We start from the raw sequence: 18812 nt of genomic DNA on the forward strand, positions 1-18812 counted from the left end.
TAAATGAAGCGACACCATCGGCTCAAAATGTCTCTGATCTGCTGTAAACGTCACTTCTGTTTAAGGCTCAGTGATGTTTTATTGTGTCCATGAGGTTTAGTTTAAATTTAAAGGGTTAAAATGATAAAATAAACGTATGAATAACTTCACACATTCTTTTTTTGTGGACCCAGCATCAAATTTCTGCTTTTAATCCATTTAGAGAGAATATATTAGAGGATTATGGCAAAAATGTCTAAGTGGTGTAACCATAAAAACTTTGTACCAAATAATTCAACTTGCTTAAAAACAGTAAATAGTCAATAAAACACCATATCAACTAGTTTGGCCTGATCTTACATTATAACTTTATATTAAATAAAGGTAATGGAATATAATTGTTCTAAATATTACATTTACTCTGGTTACCATGGAGATCAGGAAACATTTACATGTTTTAAATGAAGTCATTATTAGTATAAGTCCACTTAAATACACTGTAGGTGATAAAATATGTAATATTTATCATTATTTTGTGGTTACACCATTTGACATTTTCAGGAGCATTCAGTCTTACTTTTGGTAAAAAAATGGTTTAATGTCATTTCAAATGATATAAAACCAACAAAAATACTAAATGTACATTTTAACAAACCTGATGCTGCTTTTAAATCTAGTTTAACTGATTTATTAATTCATCATCTTACCAACACTTATTATTACTGACATCATGAACGTTGAGCAGCAGCATTAAAACATGAGACGTGTGTTTGATGCATCTTTAACTAAACAGTAACTCAGCGGAGATAAACCTCCAAAATACTGTCAAACTTTAATTGAGTATTTCAGCAGCAGCCTCAATGACTGATGAAAAAAAGGCTGAAAAAAAGATTTAAAAATAAGAAACATCAGAGATAAACAGCTGGAGGAGCAGCGAGAACTAACAGCTAATTAAAATAATTATAATTAGAATTAAAATAAGTGAAACAACTACAAAATATTCTTACAGCTGCATTTTTATCCTTTGTTATTAACTCAGATTCACATTAAAGACTCAACAGACTCCAGATGATTAATGACTCATTCAGGTCTCATGCAGCTCAATCTGATGTCAGGTGGGATGAATTAGTCAAATAAATAAATAAATGACAATTATTATTATTATAAATTCATAAAATAATAAATTGTCTATTTACTGTTAAAAATAAGCAGTTTCAACTATATTACGTCTGTTTTATCAGGTTATTTTGCACAGAAGCTGATTGAAAACATTCAATTAAATACATTTAATTATTATTATATTATATTTTATTATGTTAAATAAGACAGAAGTGTGATATTAAACCTGAAATACTCTCTCTGCTCTCTGACAGTGGAAATTACAACAACTTTATTGAACATAATTAAACTATTTATAAAACTATTAATAACATAATAATATTAAACCTTTACTGTTAATACTAATAATCTCTGCAGCAGCTCACATTCATAAAGTCATTAATTAATGTTTGATTCATCTTCTCTTTATAGAATATGAAGAATATTACATGTTTCAATTGAGTTCTTTTATTAACAGGTTAAATTTGTCCATTTGCATCTATAAAGATATCCAGATAAATAAATGTGAATAAAGTGTTTTTATAAATCTCAAATTTCACCCTGAACAGCAGGTGAGGGTTAAAACTATAAACTATTAATTTAACAAAGAATCAAAACATTTATAGCACCTAAACAAAAGCATTACATTCTAATTATATTTTCATTTTAGTGCATTTTGAGCCACTTTAAAAGACATTTGTGCAGATAAATCAGTTTCTGTGTATGTTGTAATTAAAGTTATACATCTGCTTTTAATGTGATTTTGATCCTTTGTCTTAATTCAAGTTTAATAAATACTTAAATGTTTTTTTAAGTGATGTTTTTTTGTTGTTTAGTTATTTATAAATATTAAAGTCCCAGCTTCTTTACTGTTTCACTGCGTTTATTCTCATCTGGTTAAATATCACAACCTTAACTACAAACCTGTATCGCACGTTTTTAAAGGATCAATGCAGAAAAAATTGCATTACACATAATATATAATTATTGGGTGATATATGTGTATCTATATATATGTATTGGCCTCAAAAATCCAGTATCTAAGTTCCCCAGCGGCCGGTTTTTGGCCCTCGAGCCGTATGTTTGACACCTCTGCACTAATTGTTCCAGCTCTAATTAGCTCTTAACATTTTATACAGTAAAGTGTATTTTCATAAACAACATTACAGCCTTTACTGCACATCTTCACGACCTTTATCGCAGGTTTTACAGCTGTCAAATGTGTTGAAAACATAAAATATAAATATACTTCTGCGTGTATATAATGTCGATATTTGACTGTATAATATAAGTGTATGAATGTATATTTCTTGTATATATATATTAGTACTACTTATTTGTTTCCTTATTGCTGAGACTGTGTTTGTTTTCAACTTAAAAATCAATAAATAAAGCACTGAAAAAATTAAATATATATATTTCTGCAAAGTTCCCCAGCGGCCGGTTTTGGCCCTCGAGCCGTATGTTTGACACCTCTGCACTAATTGCTCCAGCTCTAATTAGCTCTTCTTATTTTAGTGTGGTGTTGATCAATAATCTAACTTCTTTAAAGACAGTATTGATCATTAATAAGCTTCATTCAGACGTCACACATGATGCTTCTCATTCACTCAGATTTGAATCAAACCTCTCAAACAGGCAGCCAATCAAATAACAGTTTTCTCTCTTTTCTTTTCTTCCTCCAGTGAGCCTGAAGCCAACATAATGTAAACAAACTGAGGCTGAGCTGCTTAAAAAAAAGGCGCCTGCACTTTAATCACTATTATAATCAATGCATGTGACAGTTTTAAGCATTATTAAAGTGTCTAAAATAAAAGAAGCATGAGTGCATATATTCTCCTGCAGGAATCAGCAGCTCTGCTCACACATGTTGGGTTTTTTTGTGCATTTTCCAAGAGGAGGGAAAGCAGCAGATTTAGCTCCCTGACTCTTGACCACCAATCGGGACAAAGCAGGCCAATCTCCTCCGACTCACAGCCGACATTTTCTACGGTCGACTCCCCGATTTCTACCCGGGGGAGAGGCGCCTAAACCCGGATACATGAGGAGGGGAGCAGAGGGGTGCTGGTGGTGGTTAACCAATCGAGACAAATCAAGTGTTTTTAAAGCATAAAACCTCCGATTTGATGAAGCAGAGCAAGACAATTTTCTTCCTCCAGTGAGCCTGAAGCCAACAAAATGTAAACAAACTGAAGCTGCTTTAAAAAAAAAAAAAAGAAGAAAAAAAAAAGGCGCCTGCACTTTAATCACTAATAAAAACCAATGCATGTGACCGTTTTAAGCATTATTAGTCTAAAATAAAAGAAGCATGAGTGCATATATATTCCCCCTGCAGGAATCAGCAGCTCTGCTCACACATGTTGTTTTTCCAGAGGGGGAGAAAGCAGCAGATTTAAGATCCCCGTCTCCCCTAAAGCTGTAACCCGGCTGCAGCCTGCACACAACACGCTTTTAAAAATGTCTGGATGAAGATAAAATAAAAAAAGGAGACAAGCACAGAAACACCCGCAGCAGCAGCAGTAAGGCACCCTGACCTTGGCCTGGTTCAACCTCCCGGCATGAAGGTATCAGGACAAAGCGGGCCATCTCCTCTCTCTCGCTGCCGACGCCGACATTTTCTACGGTCGACTCCCCGATTTCTACCCGGGGGATAGGCGCCTAACCCCGGCTACACGCGGCGGGAAGCACAGGGGTGGTGGCGGGGGTATCGGTAGTAGTTAACCAAACGGAGACTAATCCAGTGGTTTTAAAAAGTATAAAACCTACCGATGTGATGAAGCACAGCAGAGCGGAGCAACACCTTCACCACTTTCACTGAGACCCCATTTCATCGGAAAATGGCTTTCTGAGCAGCGAGCCATTTTCCCCCCGATGCTAACGATGCTAACCATGCTAACAGGGCTAGCTTCGCCTTTTTCAACCCCGCAAACACAACCTCCAACCCGGCTACAACCAGCCCCTCTAAGAGGCGGGTGGTGGAGGTTTAAATAGGTATTTAAAACAATATGTAAACACAAGCCCCCCTTTATATGTTTTAATATTTATTTATATTAAATTGTTATTAAAAAGCAGACATTAACGGCCCGAGCAACCGTTAGTATTAGCTCCAGGCTAGTTAGCTTAGCTTAGCATAGCGACCCCCCCCCCCGCGATGAGAGAAAAAATGGGGGAGGAAGGGAGGGGGGGGCGGAAGTTCAGCACAACAAAACGATAAACACACAAGCACACAATTACCACAAAGCAGCCGGTGCAACGGATGACCGAGCCGCTCCCCGGTGATTAAACTCCGGTTACCGCGAACACAGAGAAGCACCGCTGTAGCATCACGGCTAGCGGCTAACAAGCTAGCGGTTAGCATCCCGAGGCTAACACAAAGATCTCTCCACACAAGCGCGCGGCCGCCGCCAGAGAAAAAACACCGATTATTTCTCCGGTAAAAGCTCAAAAAAACTCACCCTCAGCTGGCCTCCGTGCCCGCGCGCTCTGTGGTGCACGGCGGGGGGATGCAGAATGTGCACGTTTCACGGATTAGGCATGTTATCTGGATATATTTGTTTCCTCCTGCTGCTCTACAACCAGACTTTTGGTGCTTTGGCTGTTTCCGGTGTCCCGCCTCTCTCTGTGGAGGCTGCCTCACTAACAGGGGGGGAGGGGGGGGGGGTGGTGATGATAATAATAATAACTTTAATTATAGAGCAGCTTTTAATTAAACAAATAGGATAAAAGCAGAACAACACAAAGCAAAGAACACAACACACAGAGCAACAAGATGAAGGTAGAAGACAGTGAAATTATATTTATTATTTATAAACCTTTATATTATATGTTCATCATCTTATTATATGTTCTTACTGTATTTCATCTTGTTGCTGCTCTCTGTGTTGTGTGTCTTTGCTTTGTGTTGTTCTGCTTTTGACCAGATGAAGAAGACAGAGAGACACAGAGAGGAGATGATGGAAATAATATAAAAGTATATGAATAATTTCATCTTGATAAATGGACTGCTTCTAGTCGTTATCACCACTCAAAGCTCTTTTACTCTACGTCTCATTCACACACTGATGACAGGAGCTAGTAGTGTTTGGCCCAAAGACACATCAACATGCTGACTGGAGGAGCCGGGAATCGAACCACCGATCTTCTGATTACAAGGTGCTTAACCTTCCTGTCGTTTTGACCCCCGTCTGTTTTAACTGTTCCTTCCTTCCATCTGTCCTTCCTCCCTCCATCCTCTTTCCTTCCTTCCTTCCTTCCTTCCTTCCTTCCTTCCTTCCTTCCTTCCTTCCTTCCTTCCTTCCTTCCTTCCTCTGTCATTCTTTCCTCTTTTCCTTTTCCTTTCTTCTTCTGTTCTCTCTTTCCTTCCTTCCTCTTTCTTTCATTTTTCCTTCGTTCTTCCCCTCCTTCCCTCTTTCTTTCCTCACATCCTTTCATCCTTCCTTCTTTCCTTCCTTCTTTCCTCATTCCTCCCTTTCTCCCTTTCATCTTTCCTTCCTTCCATCTTTACTTCCTTCCTCCTCTACTTCCTTCCTTCCTCTTTTCCTCCTTCCTTACTCCTTTCTTCCTTCCTTCCTTCCTTCCTTCCTTCCTTCCTCATTCCTCCCTTCCTCCCTTTCATCTTTCCTTCCTTCCTTCCTCCTCTACTTACTTCCTTCCTCTTTTCCTCCCTCCTTACTCCTTTCTTCCTTCCTTCCTTCCTTCCTTCCTCATTCCTCCCTTCCTCCCTTTCATCTTTCCTTCCTTCCTTCCATCTTTGCTTCCTTCCTCCTCTACTTACTTCCTTCCTCTTTTCCTCCCTCCTTACTCCTTTCTTCCTTCCTTCCTTCCTTCCTCATTCCTCCCTTTCATCTTTCCTTCCTTCCTTCCATCTTTACTTCCTTCCTCCTCTACTTACTTCCTTCCTCTTTTCCAGCTGATATATGTGACGTTTATAAAATACTAAAAACTATTATTTACAGACAATATAAATTTATTTTGGACTCAATGAAAAAAGAATTGAAAAAGCCAAACAGGCGGTTTGATTCTGATCTTGTTTATTGTCACTAAAACTTTTCAAACATGTTGATTCAACAGGTTTTTACTTTGAATTCCTCTTAAACTGAATACTGAATAGATTTTAATGTGTAATGAAAGTCTAAAGCATCAGGCAGGAATAGAGAAGTCTGACTCTCCTTCAGCTGATTCTGTTATAAACATGTCTAATGACTGGAACGGTAATGTTATTGAATGTTTGGTGAAACCTCATAAATAACTGTAATCAGTCTCCATAAACTGCAGCATCACAGATTAAAAACAGCTTAAAACATATTTAACCCTCCTGTCGTCCTCCCGGGTCAAATTGACCCCGTCTCTCTTTTAACTGTTCCGTCTTACCTTCCTCCCTTCCTCTTTCTTTAATTTTTCCTTTGTTCTTCCCTTCCTTCCCTCTTTCTTTCCTCACTTCCTTCCATCCTTCCTTGCTTCCTTCCATCTTTACTTCCTTCCTCCTCTACTTCCTTCCTTCCTCTTTTCCTCCCTCCTTACTCCTTCTTTCCTTCCTTCTTTCCTCATTCCTCCCTTCCTCCCTCTCATCTTTCCTTCCTTCCTTCCATCTTTACTTCCTTCCTCCTCTACTTACATCCTTCCTCTTTTCTGAATAGATTTTAATGTGTAATGAAAGTCTAAAGCATCAGGCAGGAATAGAGAAGTCCGACTCTCCTTCAGCTGATTCTAAAGATATAAAGATATGAAGATATGAAGATATAAACATATGAACCGTCTAATATGTGACATCGTCCCCATCGTGAGGTTGGTAGTAAGACACCATGGACGTCGGTAGTCTCTGTGTTATTATAATGGAGAAAAATGATTTAAAATGTTTAGTTTGATTGAAATATAACAACCTAACATCTCCTGCACCAACAGAACATACATTATTCCTATAAGTTGTTTTTTATCCTTATATAATAATATTATAGAGTTTAACATCTCTGACGTGTCTGAGCTTCACATCTGGAGGAGCCTCAAATGATTGAAAATCTCTATTATCCACAGTGTTTATGGGATGGTGGTGTCGGTGATTTACTCTTCACTAGGATTAGACGTCTTGCCAATAATCTCACAAAAGCTATAAAATCTGCTTGGAGTCTCGGCGAAAGCAGTCGAGAGATGCCAAACAAAGCAGTGAAGGGATGAGGCTCAATAACTGTCCCAGTAACCAGTAGTTATACACAGATGTACATGATGACCAAACATGTGCACATGATGATGATTGATTGATTCGCAGGTGTTTGATGACATTTTTCCAAAAGGGGTCTACACTGTCATAAATCTCACAAAGTCTAACTTTGGTCCAATGAGTGCGGTGAACACCATTTCATTTATTAAGGAGCAGCAATGGTTGTTGGGTGAATTATAATCTTGTTCAGCAGGAGAACAATTGGCCGTTTTCTCACCTTGTTTCACCTTAAATCCGTTAAAGTGTTTCTATGGAAACGTAGATGGTTTAACTGTTTATGATTGGCCGTAAAAAAGTTTAGGTCAGAAGTTTTTTGTTTTTGTTTTAAACCCTGCAGCAGCCTCAGAAACACTGCTGGCTGTGTCTCCGGCTCTGTGGAGGCTGATTCTACACAAACATGCCGAGCCGAGCCGAGCCGAGCCGAGCCGAGCCCAACCGAGCCGAGCCCAACCCAACCGAGCCCAACCGAGCCCAACCGAGCCGAATCGAGCCGAGCCCAACCGAGCCGAGCCGGGCCGAGCCGAGCCGAGCCAGGCCAGGCTGCTGCTGGAGGATCATCGGGGCAAATGACACTCTGAGGTCATTTTATCAGCTCAGAGATATGATGTGATTCATGTATCTCCTGTCACTGCTTATTATGGGATGTCTGTTAAGGTCTCCTCTGCATACGAAGACATGAATGAATCAGCTTTGAACAATAATTTGTGTTCTTCACATAAAGTTTCACTTTGAGTTTTGTTTTTCAAATGTAAAGTGTTTTATAAATAAAATGTATTATTATTTATTATTTTTGTTGCATTTCACATTATCATGTGTGAGGGATTTATTGGGTCATGAGTGTCTTAACTTAAACACCTCAGGTTGTTAAATCAGATAACTGGTAGTAAAACTGACCGTTTCTGATCTAGTAGTCAGCGAAGGTTATCAGTATTGCTTGGTTGGTTTCTGTACTTTATTACTTTATGACTGTTTTACTTTATTACTTTATGACTGTTTTACTTTATTACTTTATTACTTTATTTTAATTTAATTTCATTTAATTTCATTTTATTTTATTTTATTTATTTTAAATTAAATTAAATTAAATTAAATTAAATTTTATTTTATTTCATGTTATTATTTAATTTTATTTCATGTTATTTAATTTAATTTAAATTTTATTTAATTTCATGTTATTTTATTTAAATTAAATTAAATTAAATCAAATTAAATCAAATCAAATCTAATCAAATTTTTTTTTATTTTATTGCATTTCATTTCATGTTATTTTATTTTATTTAAATTTTATTTCATTTCATTTCATTTAATTTTGTAGTCCTACTGCTCGCTTATGGACTACATGTCCCAGAATCCCTTGCCTCGGCGCTGACGTCATCTCCCCCTCGCCGTGCTTCCTTCTCGTCGGTCTGTTAAATCTTCACACTTGGAGTTTGGAGCCTTTTTCTTGCCTTTCTGCGGGTTTGTGAGCTCTTCCAGCAGCAGAATGGGTCCAGTCGAGGTAAAGTTCGTCTCTTCTGTTAAACTGAAGCTTCTGGCGGGAATTAAATCAACTTTTAACACAAATCTGCGTTTATTGTCAGGCTCGTTTAGCGCTTTGTGTTGTTTATCTGCTTCAAACGTCCAATAATAAACATGATATCTGATATATTATACTCATATTAAACTTATTAACTAATAATAAGTCAACAACAATGATGTAATTATGATTATTTTAACGTTTCTGTCCTTATTTTAGCTGTGAGAGGTTAAATAGAGACAGAATGGAGCCAAACTACCTTCAGAAATCTGCTAAATTAAGATTTCACACTAGTTAAAAACATTTATTCACGTTTTATAATTAGTTTAAAAACATTTCCACGTTAAAGAGACACTGTTGGTTAATTCGGGTTGTTTTTATTTTGTTTTTGCTCATTTATATAAACACATTTCATTTAAAGTGTTTCTATGGGAAGTGATCATATCAGAGCTTTAATGAGCTTTAACTTCCTTCTGTAGTTAAATTAAGTATTTAGAAATATGCAAAATATAGTGAAAGTTAAGACTCCTCATAAAAAGTGTCTCTACCAAACATTGAAGCCCAGATGTGTTTAGAAAGCATCAATAGTCTCACTGACTGATCAATAAATGTGATTAAACCTTGATTCATGTCTCAGAGAGCAGAGAGAGAGACCACTAAACATCTATCACACTATATCATGTTTTACCTCAGACATGAAAATATAACACAGCAATAAGGATGGAAATGTATTTAACCCTCCTGTTGTCCTCGAGGGAAGGAAGGAAGGGAGGAAGAAGGAAGGAAAGGAGGGAGGAAGAAGGAAGGGAGGAAGGAAGAGAGGAAGAAGGAAGGAAAGGAGAGAGGAAGAAGGAAGGGAGGAAGGAAGAGAGGAAGAAGGAAGGAAAGGAGAGAGGGAGGAAGAAGGAAGGAAAGGAGGGAGGAAGAAGGAAGGGAGGAAGGAAGGAAGAAAGGAGGGAGGAAGGAAGAAGGAAGGAAAGCAGGGAGGAAGAAGGAAGGAGGGAAGGAAGAAGAGAAGGAAGGAAAGGACGGAGGAAGGGAGGAAGGAAGGAGGGAAGGAAGAAGAGAAGGAAGGAAAGGACGGAGGAAGGAAGGGAGGAAGGAAGGAAGGAAAGGAGGGAGAAAGAAGGAAGCGAGGAAAGATGGAAGGAGGGAGGAAAGAAGGAAAGGAAGGAAGGAAGGAGGGAGGAAATGGAGGGAGGAAGGAAGGAAAGGAAGGCAGGAAAGAGGGAGGAAGGACAGACGGAAATAAGGAAGGGAGGAAAGACAGGAAGGACAGAAGGAAGGGAAGAAGGAACAGTCAAAATAGACGGGGTCAGTTTGACCCGGGAGGACGACAGGAAGGCTAAATGTTATTTAAAGGTAAAATGAGCTTTATGGAGCTGTGGGGTTTAGGGTCAGTCTTCACTGCTACATCATAACATCCTCATAACTACTATATTATTAACCCTCCTGTTGTCCTCGAGGGAAGGAAGGAAGGAAAGATGGAAGGATGGAAGGAAGGAAGGAAGAAAGGGAGTAAGGGAGGAAGGATGAAAGGAATGAAGGAAGAAAGGATGGAAGGAAGGAAGGATGGAAGGATAGAAGGAAGAAATGAATGAAGGGAGGAAGGATGGAAGGATAGAAGGAAGAAATGAAGGAAGGAAGAAAGGGAGTAAGGGAGGAAGGATGAAAGGAATGAAGGAAGAAAGGATGGGAGGAAAGAAGGGAGGAAGGATGGAAGGAAGGAGGGAAGGGAGGAAAGGAAAGAAGGAAGTAATGGAGGAAAGATGGAATAAAGGAAGGAAGGAAAGATGGAAGGAAGGGAGTAAGGATGGAGGAAGGAAGGAAAGGAGGGAGGGAGGAAGGAAGGAGGAAAGGAAAGAAGTGAGGAAAGAATTAGGAAGGAAGAGGGAGCAAAGAAAGAGGAAGGAAGGAAGGAAATTTGACCCGGGAGGACGACATGAAGGTTAAATGAATAAATAAGTTAATTATTACCTCAGTGTGTTATTATCAGACAGGAAGGAGACTGTAAGATACCTTAAAATGTATTAATTAATTAATTAAGTTAACTTTTATCTTCTCTACCAGTTATGAGCTCACTGATAAACACTTTAAACTTTTAAAACACAAATAAAAAGATCAGGAATTGATAAGAGGATTAATAACGGCATCGATATCAATACTTATCAATTCCCATCTCTACCCATCAGACATCATAATTAACTTATTTATTAATTTAACTTTTAATAAATCCTCTATAACTATAATCATGAGTTCTGAGTTTAACCTTTGTGTCGTCCTCCCGTCTGTTTTAACTGTTCCTTCCTTCCTTCCTTCCTTCCTTCCTTCCTTCCTTCCTTCCATCTGTCCTTCCTCCCTCCCTCCTCTCTCTCTCTCCTTCCTCTCTCTCTCCTCTCCTTCCTCCCTCCTCTCCTTCCTCTCTCTCCTCTCCTTCCTCTCCCCTCTCCTTCCTCTCTCTCCTCTCCTTCCTCTCTCTCCTCTCCTTCCTCTCCTCTCCTTCCTCTCTCTCCTTCCTCTCTCTCCTCTCCTTCCTCTCTCCTTCATCTCTCTCCTCTCCTTTCTCTCTCTCCTCTCCTTCCTCTCTCCTTCCTCTCTCTCCTCTCCTTCCTCTCTCCTCTCCTTCCTCTCTCTCTCCTCTCCTCTCTCTCTCCTCTCCTCTCCTCTCTCTCCCCTCTCCTTCCTCTCTCTCTCCTCTCCTTCCTCTCTCTCCTCTCCTTCCTCTCTCTCCTCTGTCCTTCCTCCCCTTCCTCTCTCTCCTCTCTCCTTCCTCTCTCTCTCCTCTCCTTCCTCTCTCCTTCCTCTCTCTCCTCTCCTTCCTCTCTCTCCTCTGTCCTTCCTCCCCTTCCTCTCTCTCCTCTCTCCTTCCTCTCTCTCCTCTCTCCTTCCTCTCTCCTCTCCTTCCTCTCTCTCTCTCCTTCCTCTCTCTCCTCTCTCCTTCCTCTCCTTCCTCTCCCTCCTCTCTCTCCTCTCCTTCTTCTCCTTCCTCTCTCTCCTCTCTCCTCTCTCACCTCTCCTTCCTCTCTCTACCACTGTGAGCCTGGTTCTGGTTCTGGTTCTGAGGTTTCTTCCTGTTTAAAGAGAGTTTTTTCTCTCCATTGTCACCAAGTGCTGCTCATGTGTGAATGTTGGGTCTCTTTAAATTAAACCTGAAGAGTTCGGTTTAGACCTGCTCTATGTGGAAAGAGCCTTGAGATAACTTTGTTGTGATTTGGCGCTTTATAAATAAAGATTGATTCCATACAAATAAAGGTCCGTCTCCCTTAGCAACCATCACAGCAGACAGCAGCTTTTTGTCCATGTGAAGCCACCGTAGCTCAACTCTGCTCCACATATTTCACACCTGAAAATATTATCCTTTACTTCCTGGAAGCTTTTATGTGATAACATCATAACGTAATAATGTAGTAAGTTGGAAACCTTACTGGCATGGGGGGGGGAAAAGCAACGTTACAAATGTTATAACTGGAACCAATAACAATAATATTCTAATATTTCTTTATTTAAGTTTCATTTATTGGATATAATGTGTTTTTTACCAAGCCAATAACGTAATAAGTTGTTGACAAAAAGTTACGTTGTTGGTTTATTACAGGAAGTCATTTTCATTCAAGGGCCGCATACAGACCAATATGATCTGATGAGGCAAAAAGATGGAAGGAAGGAAGAGAAGACAGAAAGAAGACAGGAAGGAAAGAAAGAAGGAAAGATGGAAGGAAAATGAGACAGGAAGGAAGGAAGGAAAGATGGAAGGAATGAAGGAAAGTGGGCCTGATTAGAACCCCCCGGTGGGCCTGTTCTGGTCCACGGGCCTCATGTTTGACTCCTCTGGCTTATTACATTAAAAACGGGCAGAATTAGGCTGCTACAGGATAATTTGTTAGAGCGCCTCCTAGTGGCTGAAAGTAGAATACACAGCTCAGTGACTGATTGCAGCAAGACATCATGGACGTCAACGTTAGTCCGAACAATTATTATGTTTTAATGACTCATGTTTAGTCTAAAGTTAGTCTGCAGCTAACGATTACTTTCATTACTGATTAATCTTCAGGTGACTTTATCGATTAATAAATTAATAATTTACTCTTTAGAGTTTGTAGAGATTTAACATCATGAAACAGATCAAGACGAGCCGCATTTAATCTTTAATGTTTGTTGCTGTAAAGTCATTCAGTCGGTTTTACAGCGTTTTCCGACGGGATCCGTCGTCAGGAAACTGAAACTAACCTCTGAGATGTGACGTGGCGTTGCCGTGGAGACGCTCAGGTGATAAAATGTCGTGTTTTTTGTGTCCGCAGCTGCTCCACATGTCCGTCTTCTCTCAGAGTTTCTCTCCCTGCGGTCGATTCCTGGCGGCCGGAAACAACTACGGAGAGATCGGCCTCTTCAGGTCAGACCCCAGGACGGAAAGCTGCATGTTGTGTCACAGTGATGATGATGATGATGATGATGATGATGATGATGATGATGATGATGATGTACTTCCTGTTGCAGCCTGTCCGCAGCTCTGAGTCCAGAAGCGACCGCAGCCAATCAGAAACCTGTTCTCACGTTCACAGGTAAGTTTCTTTCTCTCTTCTTTCCTTTAATGAAGAAAGTAACAGATGACTGCAACAACATCATTTTAACTATAACTATACATGTAGTTATGTTATTTAAATGGTTGTAACAGCTCATCAGTATCGGCTTTATTGGACGAGCCTTTAGACGGTCGACTAAAGTTTGATTTAATGTGTCAAAAGCTGCACTGAGGTCTAGAAGGATTATAATAGTTAAGCTGCTACTTTAGTAATAAAGGTTGAAATTGAAGGCTGTGATGTGTTTCTGCATAATAACACTGAGTCTACAGGGGACATCTTCAGGAGTCTGAACTGTGACTAAAAGCTGAAACCTGTTCTGTCCCTCAGCTCATGAAGGACCCGTCTTCTCTCTTCTGTCCACCGACTGTCACCTGATGAGCGCCGGAAACGGAGAGGTCAGCGCCTGGAGCTGGGCCGAGCTCATCAAGAAGGTAGAACCGAGTTTAAACTACAGAACCAACAGCTGAGTTTAAGGAGACAGAATCATTATTAATATATTTAATATATTTAATATATTTAACGTGTTTTTTTGACTCTCCTCAGAATGTGAAACCTCTTTGGACCAAAAGACCAAACTACAAGTGAGCTGATCAACTTTCACACTGAATCAATATTATTATAAAATCATCCTGATCAATTAACTCTGTGTGTGTTTGTGTGTGTGTGTCTCTCTGTGTGTGTGTCTGTGTGTGTTTGTGTGTGTGTGTGTCTCTCTGTGTGTGTGTGTGTGTTTCTGTGTGTGTGTTTCTCTCTCTCTCTGTGTGTGTGTGTGTGTGTGTTTCTTTCTCTGTGTGTGTGTGTGTGTGTGTGTGTGTGTGTGTGTGTGTGTGTGTGTGTGTGTGTGTGTGTGTGTGTGTGTGTGTGTGTGTGTGTGTGTGTGTGTGTAGATCCAGTCTGGAGATCCCAGAGATCAACTCGATGGCCGTCAGTCTCAGAGTGAGTAGTTTGTCGCCCCCTGTGGTCGCTGCTGGTTACTGCAGTTTATTTATTTCACATCTTTTACACAATAACTGAGTTTAAGAGTTTATACCGTTATAATGAATTAACTTAATATAAATATATATATATAAAATATTATTTATCGAACCTCGGACAGAAGTTTAATGTGTGTGTGTTTCTGTGTGTGTGTGTGTGTGTGTGTGTGTGTGTGTGTGTGTTTCTGTGTGTGTGTGTGTGTGTGTGTGTGTGTGTGTGTGTGTGTGTGTGTGTGTGTGTGTGTGTGTGTGTGTGTGTGTGTGTGTTTCAGGACAACAGTCTGATAGTCGGAGGAGGCGACAACAACGTCCACGTCATGGATCTGGAACACGGAGTCTTTAAGGTCTGAAAGCTGCAGTTTAATGTTTAATGTTTATATTATTCTGACTTTATTTCAACATTAAAGTTTTAATATTTCCAGAAAAAAAAATCTGAATGTTTGCAATAAAGAGTCAGACGGCTATAACTTGTCCGTGTGTGTGTGTGTGTGTGTGTGTGTGTGTGTGTGTGTGTGTGTGTGTGTGTGTGTGTGTGTGTGTGTGTGTGTGTGTGTGTCCTCAGTCGGTCTTGCAGGGACACTCGGACTACATCCACTGTGTGAGTGTGAGAGAGCGGGAGGGGGAGATCCTGTCGGGGGGGGAGGACGGAGCCGTGAGGGTCTGGGGTGAGTAGGGGGGGTGAGTGGGGGGGGGGGGTCTGGGGTGAGTAGGGGGGGGGAGCCACGAGGGTCTGGGGTGAGTAGGGGGGGGGGGGGAGCCATGAGGGTCTGGGGTGAGTCGGACGTGATGTTAAACGTGTTGTTGGAAACCACAGAAGAAGAAATGCTAACATGAATCATGCTGTGTGTTTGCAGACAGCAGGACGGGTCAGTCGGTCCACTGCATCGAAGTCTACAAGTACCAGGTGATCATTTCTGTTACCCAGTATAACCAGTACAACCAGTATAACCAGTACGACCAGTACAACCAGTATAACCAGTACAACCAGTACAACCAGTATAACCAGTATAACCAGTATGACCAGTACAACCAGTATAACCAGTATGACTAGTACAACCAGTATAACCAGTACAACCAGTATAACCAGTATGACCAGTACAACCAGTATAACCAGTATGACTAGTATAACCAGTATGACTAGTACAACCAGTGTAACTACTACTATAACAGTGGTGTATTTATTGTATGGTATCAACATGATAAACATTAATACCATGTGACTGCTACCAGTATAACCAGTACAACCAGTATAACCAGTATATCATGTGCCTGCTACCAGTATAACCAGTATATCATGTGCCTGCTACCAGTATAACCAGTATATCATGTGCCTGCTACCAGTATAACCAGTATAACTGCTACCAGTATAACCAGTATAACCAGTATAACTGCTACCTCTCTCTGCAGAGTTGTGCTCGGCCTCAGTTCGGGAAGTGGATCAGCTGTTTGACCACCGACTCTGATTGGATGGTAAGACGATGCGTTCAGGGTCTCCTGGAAAAAACAAGAAATCTGAAATTATTATAAATTAACAACATTGTTACTAATTAACCAAAAGTAAGACTGAATGCTCCTGAAAATGTCAAATGGTGTAACCACAAAATAATGATAAATATTACATATTTTATCACCTACAGTGTATTTAAGTGGACTTATACTAATAATGACTTCAAATGTTTCCTGATCTCCATGGTAACCAGAGTAAATGTAATATGTAGAACAATTGTATTCCATTAGCTTTATTTAATATAAAGTTATAATGTAAGATCATGCCAAACTAGTTGATATGGTGTTTTATTGACAATTTACTGTTTTTAAGCAAGTTGAATTATTTGGTACAAAGTTTTTATGGTTACACCACTTAGACATTTTTGCCATAATCCTCTAATATATTCTCTCTAAATGGATTAAAAGCAGAAATTTGATGCTGAGTCCACAAAAAAAGAAAGTGTGAAGTTATTCATACGTTTATTTTATCATTTTAACCCTTTAAATTTAAACTAACTGTGTGTGTGTGTGTGTGTGTGTGTGTGTGTGTGTAGCTGTGTGGTGGAGGTCCGTCTATGTCTCTGTGGCATCTCCGCTCTCTGTCTCCTACCTCCGTCTTCCCTCTGAGCGGCTGCCAGAGAAACGCCAGCTTCCACCAGGACATGGTGAGTCAGCGCCGGCCCGAGTGTTAGCGTGTTGTTAGCGTGTTGTTAGCGTGTTGTTAGCATGTTGTTAGCGTGTTGTTAGCATGTTATAACATCTCTCTCCTCCTGCTGCAGATCCTGGCTGTAGGTGAAGGTGCGTTCGTGTCCCACTGCCTGCTGGGTGGAGACATAAAGGCTCAGATTCCCTGCACGCCTCAGAGCCTGAACACACTGCAGCTCAACACCAACAGCTCCGAGCACAGAGTGAGTCAGTGAACGCACCGCCGGCATCAGTGATTGATTATTATCTGATTATCGGATCGTTTCTCTGCAGGTTCCCAACATTACATTTAAGACTTTTAACACCAAACACAAGTTAAAACATCTTAAAGATTCTATCTTCTTACTTTGGATGTCCACTAGGGTTGGATACCGTTCACATTTGAACCGGTTCTCAGTGTTCGGTACCGGTACCCAACAATACTTCATTTAGTAATTTACTCTAAATCTGTAAGCCTGAAGTATCAGAACCATAGACTGTATATAAGAAATGGACGTAACATCCGTGACGTCACCCATTGGTTTGTGGACTGCTGCTCGGAGGCCAATAGTATCGAATCTGAGCAGCGCCATCTTGGAAATTTCAGGTGCATGCTGGGAAAAATTAAAACAGGGATTCTACTTATATGGGCATCAGGAGGAGCATGAGGCGCCCTCCTGAACCTGTGAACCAATCAACCTGTCAATCACCACGTAGCCACGCCCTAATGCATACCCTGCTTTATCGTCACATATAAAATCAGGGAGGCCAAAATGTCCCAAATGAACATCATACTGCATTGAAGAAGGCTTTAAACTAGCGATTGAGACCATAAACACATTTTGAAAACATTTACTGAGGTTAGAAATCAAGTGAGAAGTTGGTGAATTCTCCATTGACTTGTATAGAGACGGAAGTCATTTTGACACCAAAACGGTCGCCCCCTGGTGGCCTTTTGATAGAATGCAGTTTAAGTTACTTCCTGGTTGGCCTCATTTCAGAGGACCAGAACTCCCCCAAGGGAAGGAGGGAGGAAGAAGGGAGGAAGGAAGGAAAGGAGGGAGAAAGAAGGAAAGGAGGCAGGAAGGAAGGGAGTGAGGAAGAAGGAAGGAGGAAAGGAGGGAAGGAAGGAAGGAAAGGAGGGAAATGAGGGAGGAAGGAAGGGAGGTGAAAGGAAAAGAGGAAGAAGGAAGGAAAGGAGGAAGAAGGAAAGAAAGGAAGGGAGGAAGAAGGAAGGGAGGGAGGAAGAAGGAAGGAAGGGAGGAAAGGAGGAAGAAGGAAGGAAAGGAGGGAGGAAGGAAAGGAAGGACGGAGAAAAGAAGGAAGGAAGGACGGAGGGAGAAAAGAAGGAAGGAGGGAGGGAGTAAGGAAAAGAGGAAGGAAGGGGGAGGAAAGGAAGGGAGGAAGGAAGGACAGAATGAAGGAAGGAAGGGAGGAAAGAAGGAACAGTCAAAACAGACGGGGGAGGACGACACGAAGGTTAAAATATAACTTTCAACAAGCTTTAAATAATAATCAGCTTTCATTTAAGTCTAAAAACCTCTAAAAATAAAACAGCGAGGATTTATTTTCTATCTTTCTAATAAAAGTTTTTGTGTGTTTCAGGTTCTGACGGTCGGCGGCAGCAGCAACCACATCGATGTTTTCACCAACCTGTCCTACCGAGCCTTCTCCCTCAGCTTCTGACACACACACTGTCCTAGCTCAACTCTGGGGACATTACACACACACGCTGTCCTAGCTCACTTCTGGGGACATAACACACACATGCTGTCCTAGCTCAACTCTGGGGACATTACACACACACGCTGTCCTAGCTCAACTCTGGGGACATTACACACACACGCTGTCCTAGAACACTTCTGGGGACATTACATACACACGCTGTCCTAGCTCACTTCTGGGGACATTACATACATACACGCTGTCCTTGATCACATCTGGGGACATTACATACACACATACGCTGTCCTAGTTCACTTCTGGGGACCTTACACACATACGCTGTCCTAGTTCACTTCTGGGGACATTATTCACCCAAAAGTCTGTTTAACCAGTTGAGGACACGACTTTTGTCCCTGAAAGTAGCCTATGACAAAACACACACACACACACACACACACACACACACACACACACACACATACGTGACTGTTTTTTATATTATTTTGTTTCATGATAAATAAAAGTATTTTTGTCTCATTTTACACAAATTGTTGTTGTTGTTGTTTTTATTATTTGTAATAATCTAGACTCAAAGGTTCACTTACTGGCTACTG

General features: G+C 40.6%; 2 protein-coding genes across 2 annotated transcripts in view; one reads left to right on the forward strand and one right to left on the reverse strand.

Annotated features, from left to right (window-relative positions):
• Nucleotides 1-4670, reverse strand: part of si:dkey-89b17.4 (zinc finger protein 646) — a gene marked incomplete at its 3' end in the record, with an annotated part of 24934 nt that extends 20264 nt beyond the window's left edge. The window contains 1 exon segment of the mRNA XM_062437961.1: nucleotides 4533-4670.
• Nucleotides 1-18286, forward strand: part of thoc6 (THO complex 6) — a 189205-nt gene extending 170919 nt beyond the window's left edge. Inside the window, exons 2-14 of the mRNA XM_062437977.1 lie at nucleotides 8765-8789; nucleotides 13106-13197; nucleotides 13302-13366; nucleotides 13715-13818; nucleotides 13931-13968; nucleotides 14275-14323; nucleotides 14634-14705; nucleotides 14924-15026; nucleotides 15216-15265; nucleotides 15769-15831; nucleotides 16404-16514; nucleotides 16629-16757; nucleotides 18139-18286. Of these exons, the coding sequence (XP_062293961.1) occupies nucleotides 8775-8789; nucleotides 13106-13197; nucleotides 13302-13366; nucleotides 13715-13818; nucleotides 13931-13968; nucleotides 14275-14323; nucleotides 14634-14705; nucleotides 14924-15026; nucleotides 15216-15265; nucleotides 15769-15831; nucleotides 16404-16514; nucleotides 16629-16757; nucleotides 18139-18219 (972 nt within the window). The 5' untranslated portion in view covers nucleotides 8765-8774 and the 3' untranslated portion in view covers nucleotides 18220-18286. The remainder of the gene's footprint in view (nucleotides 1-8764; nucleotides 8790-13105; nucleotides 13198-13301; nucleotides 13367-13714; nucleotides 13819-13930; nucleotides 13969-14274; nucleotides 14324-14633; nucleotides 14706-14923; nucleotides 15027-15215; nucleotides 15266-15768; nucleotides 15832-16403; nucleotides 16515-16628; nucleotides 16758-18138) is intronic.
• Nucleotides 18287-18812: the final 526 nt, after the last annotated feature.

Source organism: Scomber scombrus, chromosome 18 (genome assembly GCF_963691925.1).
Source record: "Scomber scombrus chromosome 18, fScoSco1.1, whole genome shotgun sequence".
Lineage (NCBI taxonomy): Eukaryota > Metazoa > Chordata > Actinopteri > Scombriformes > Scombridae > Scomber > Scomber scombrus.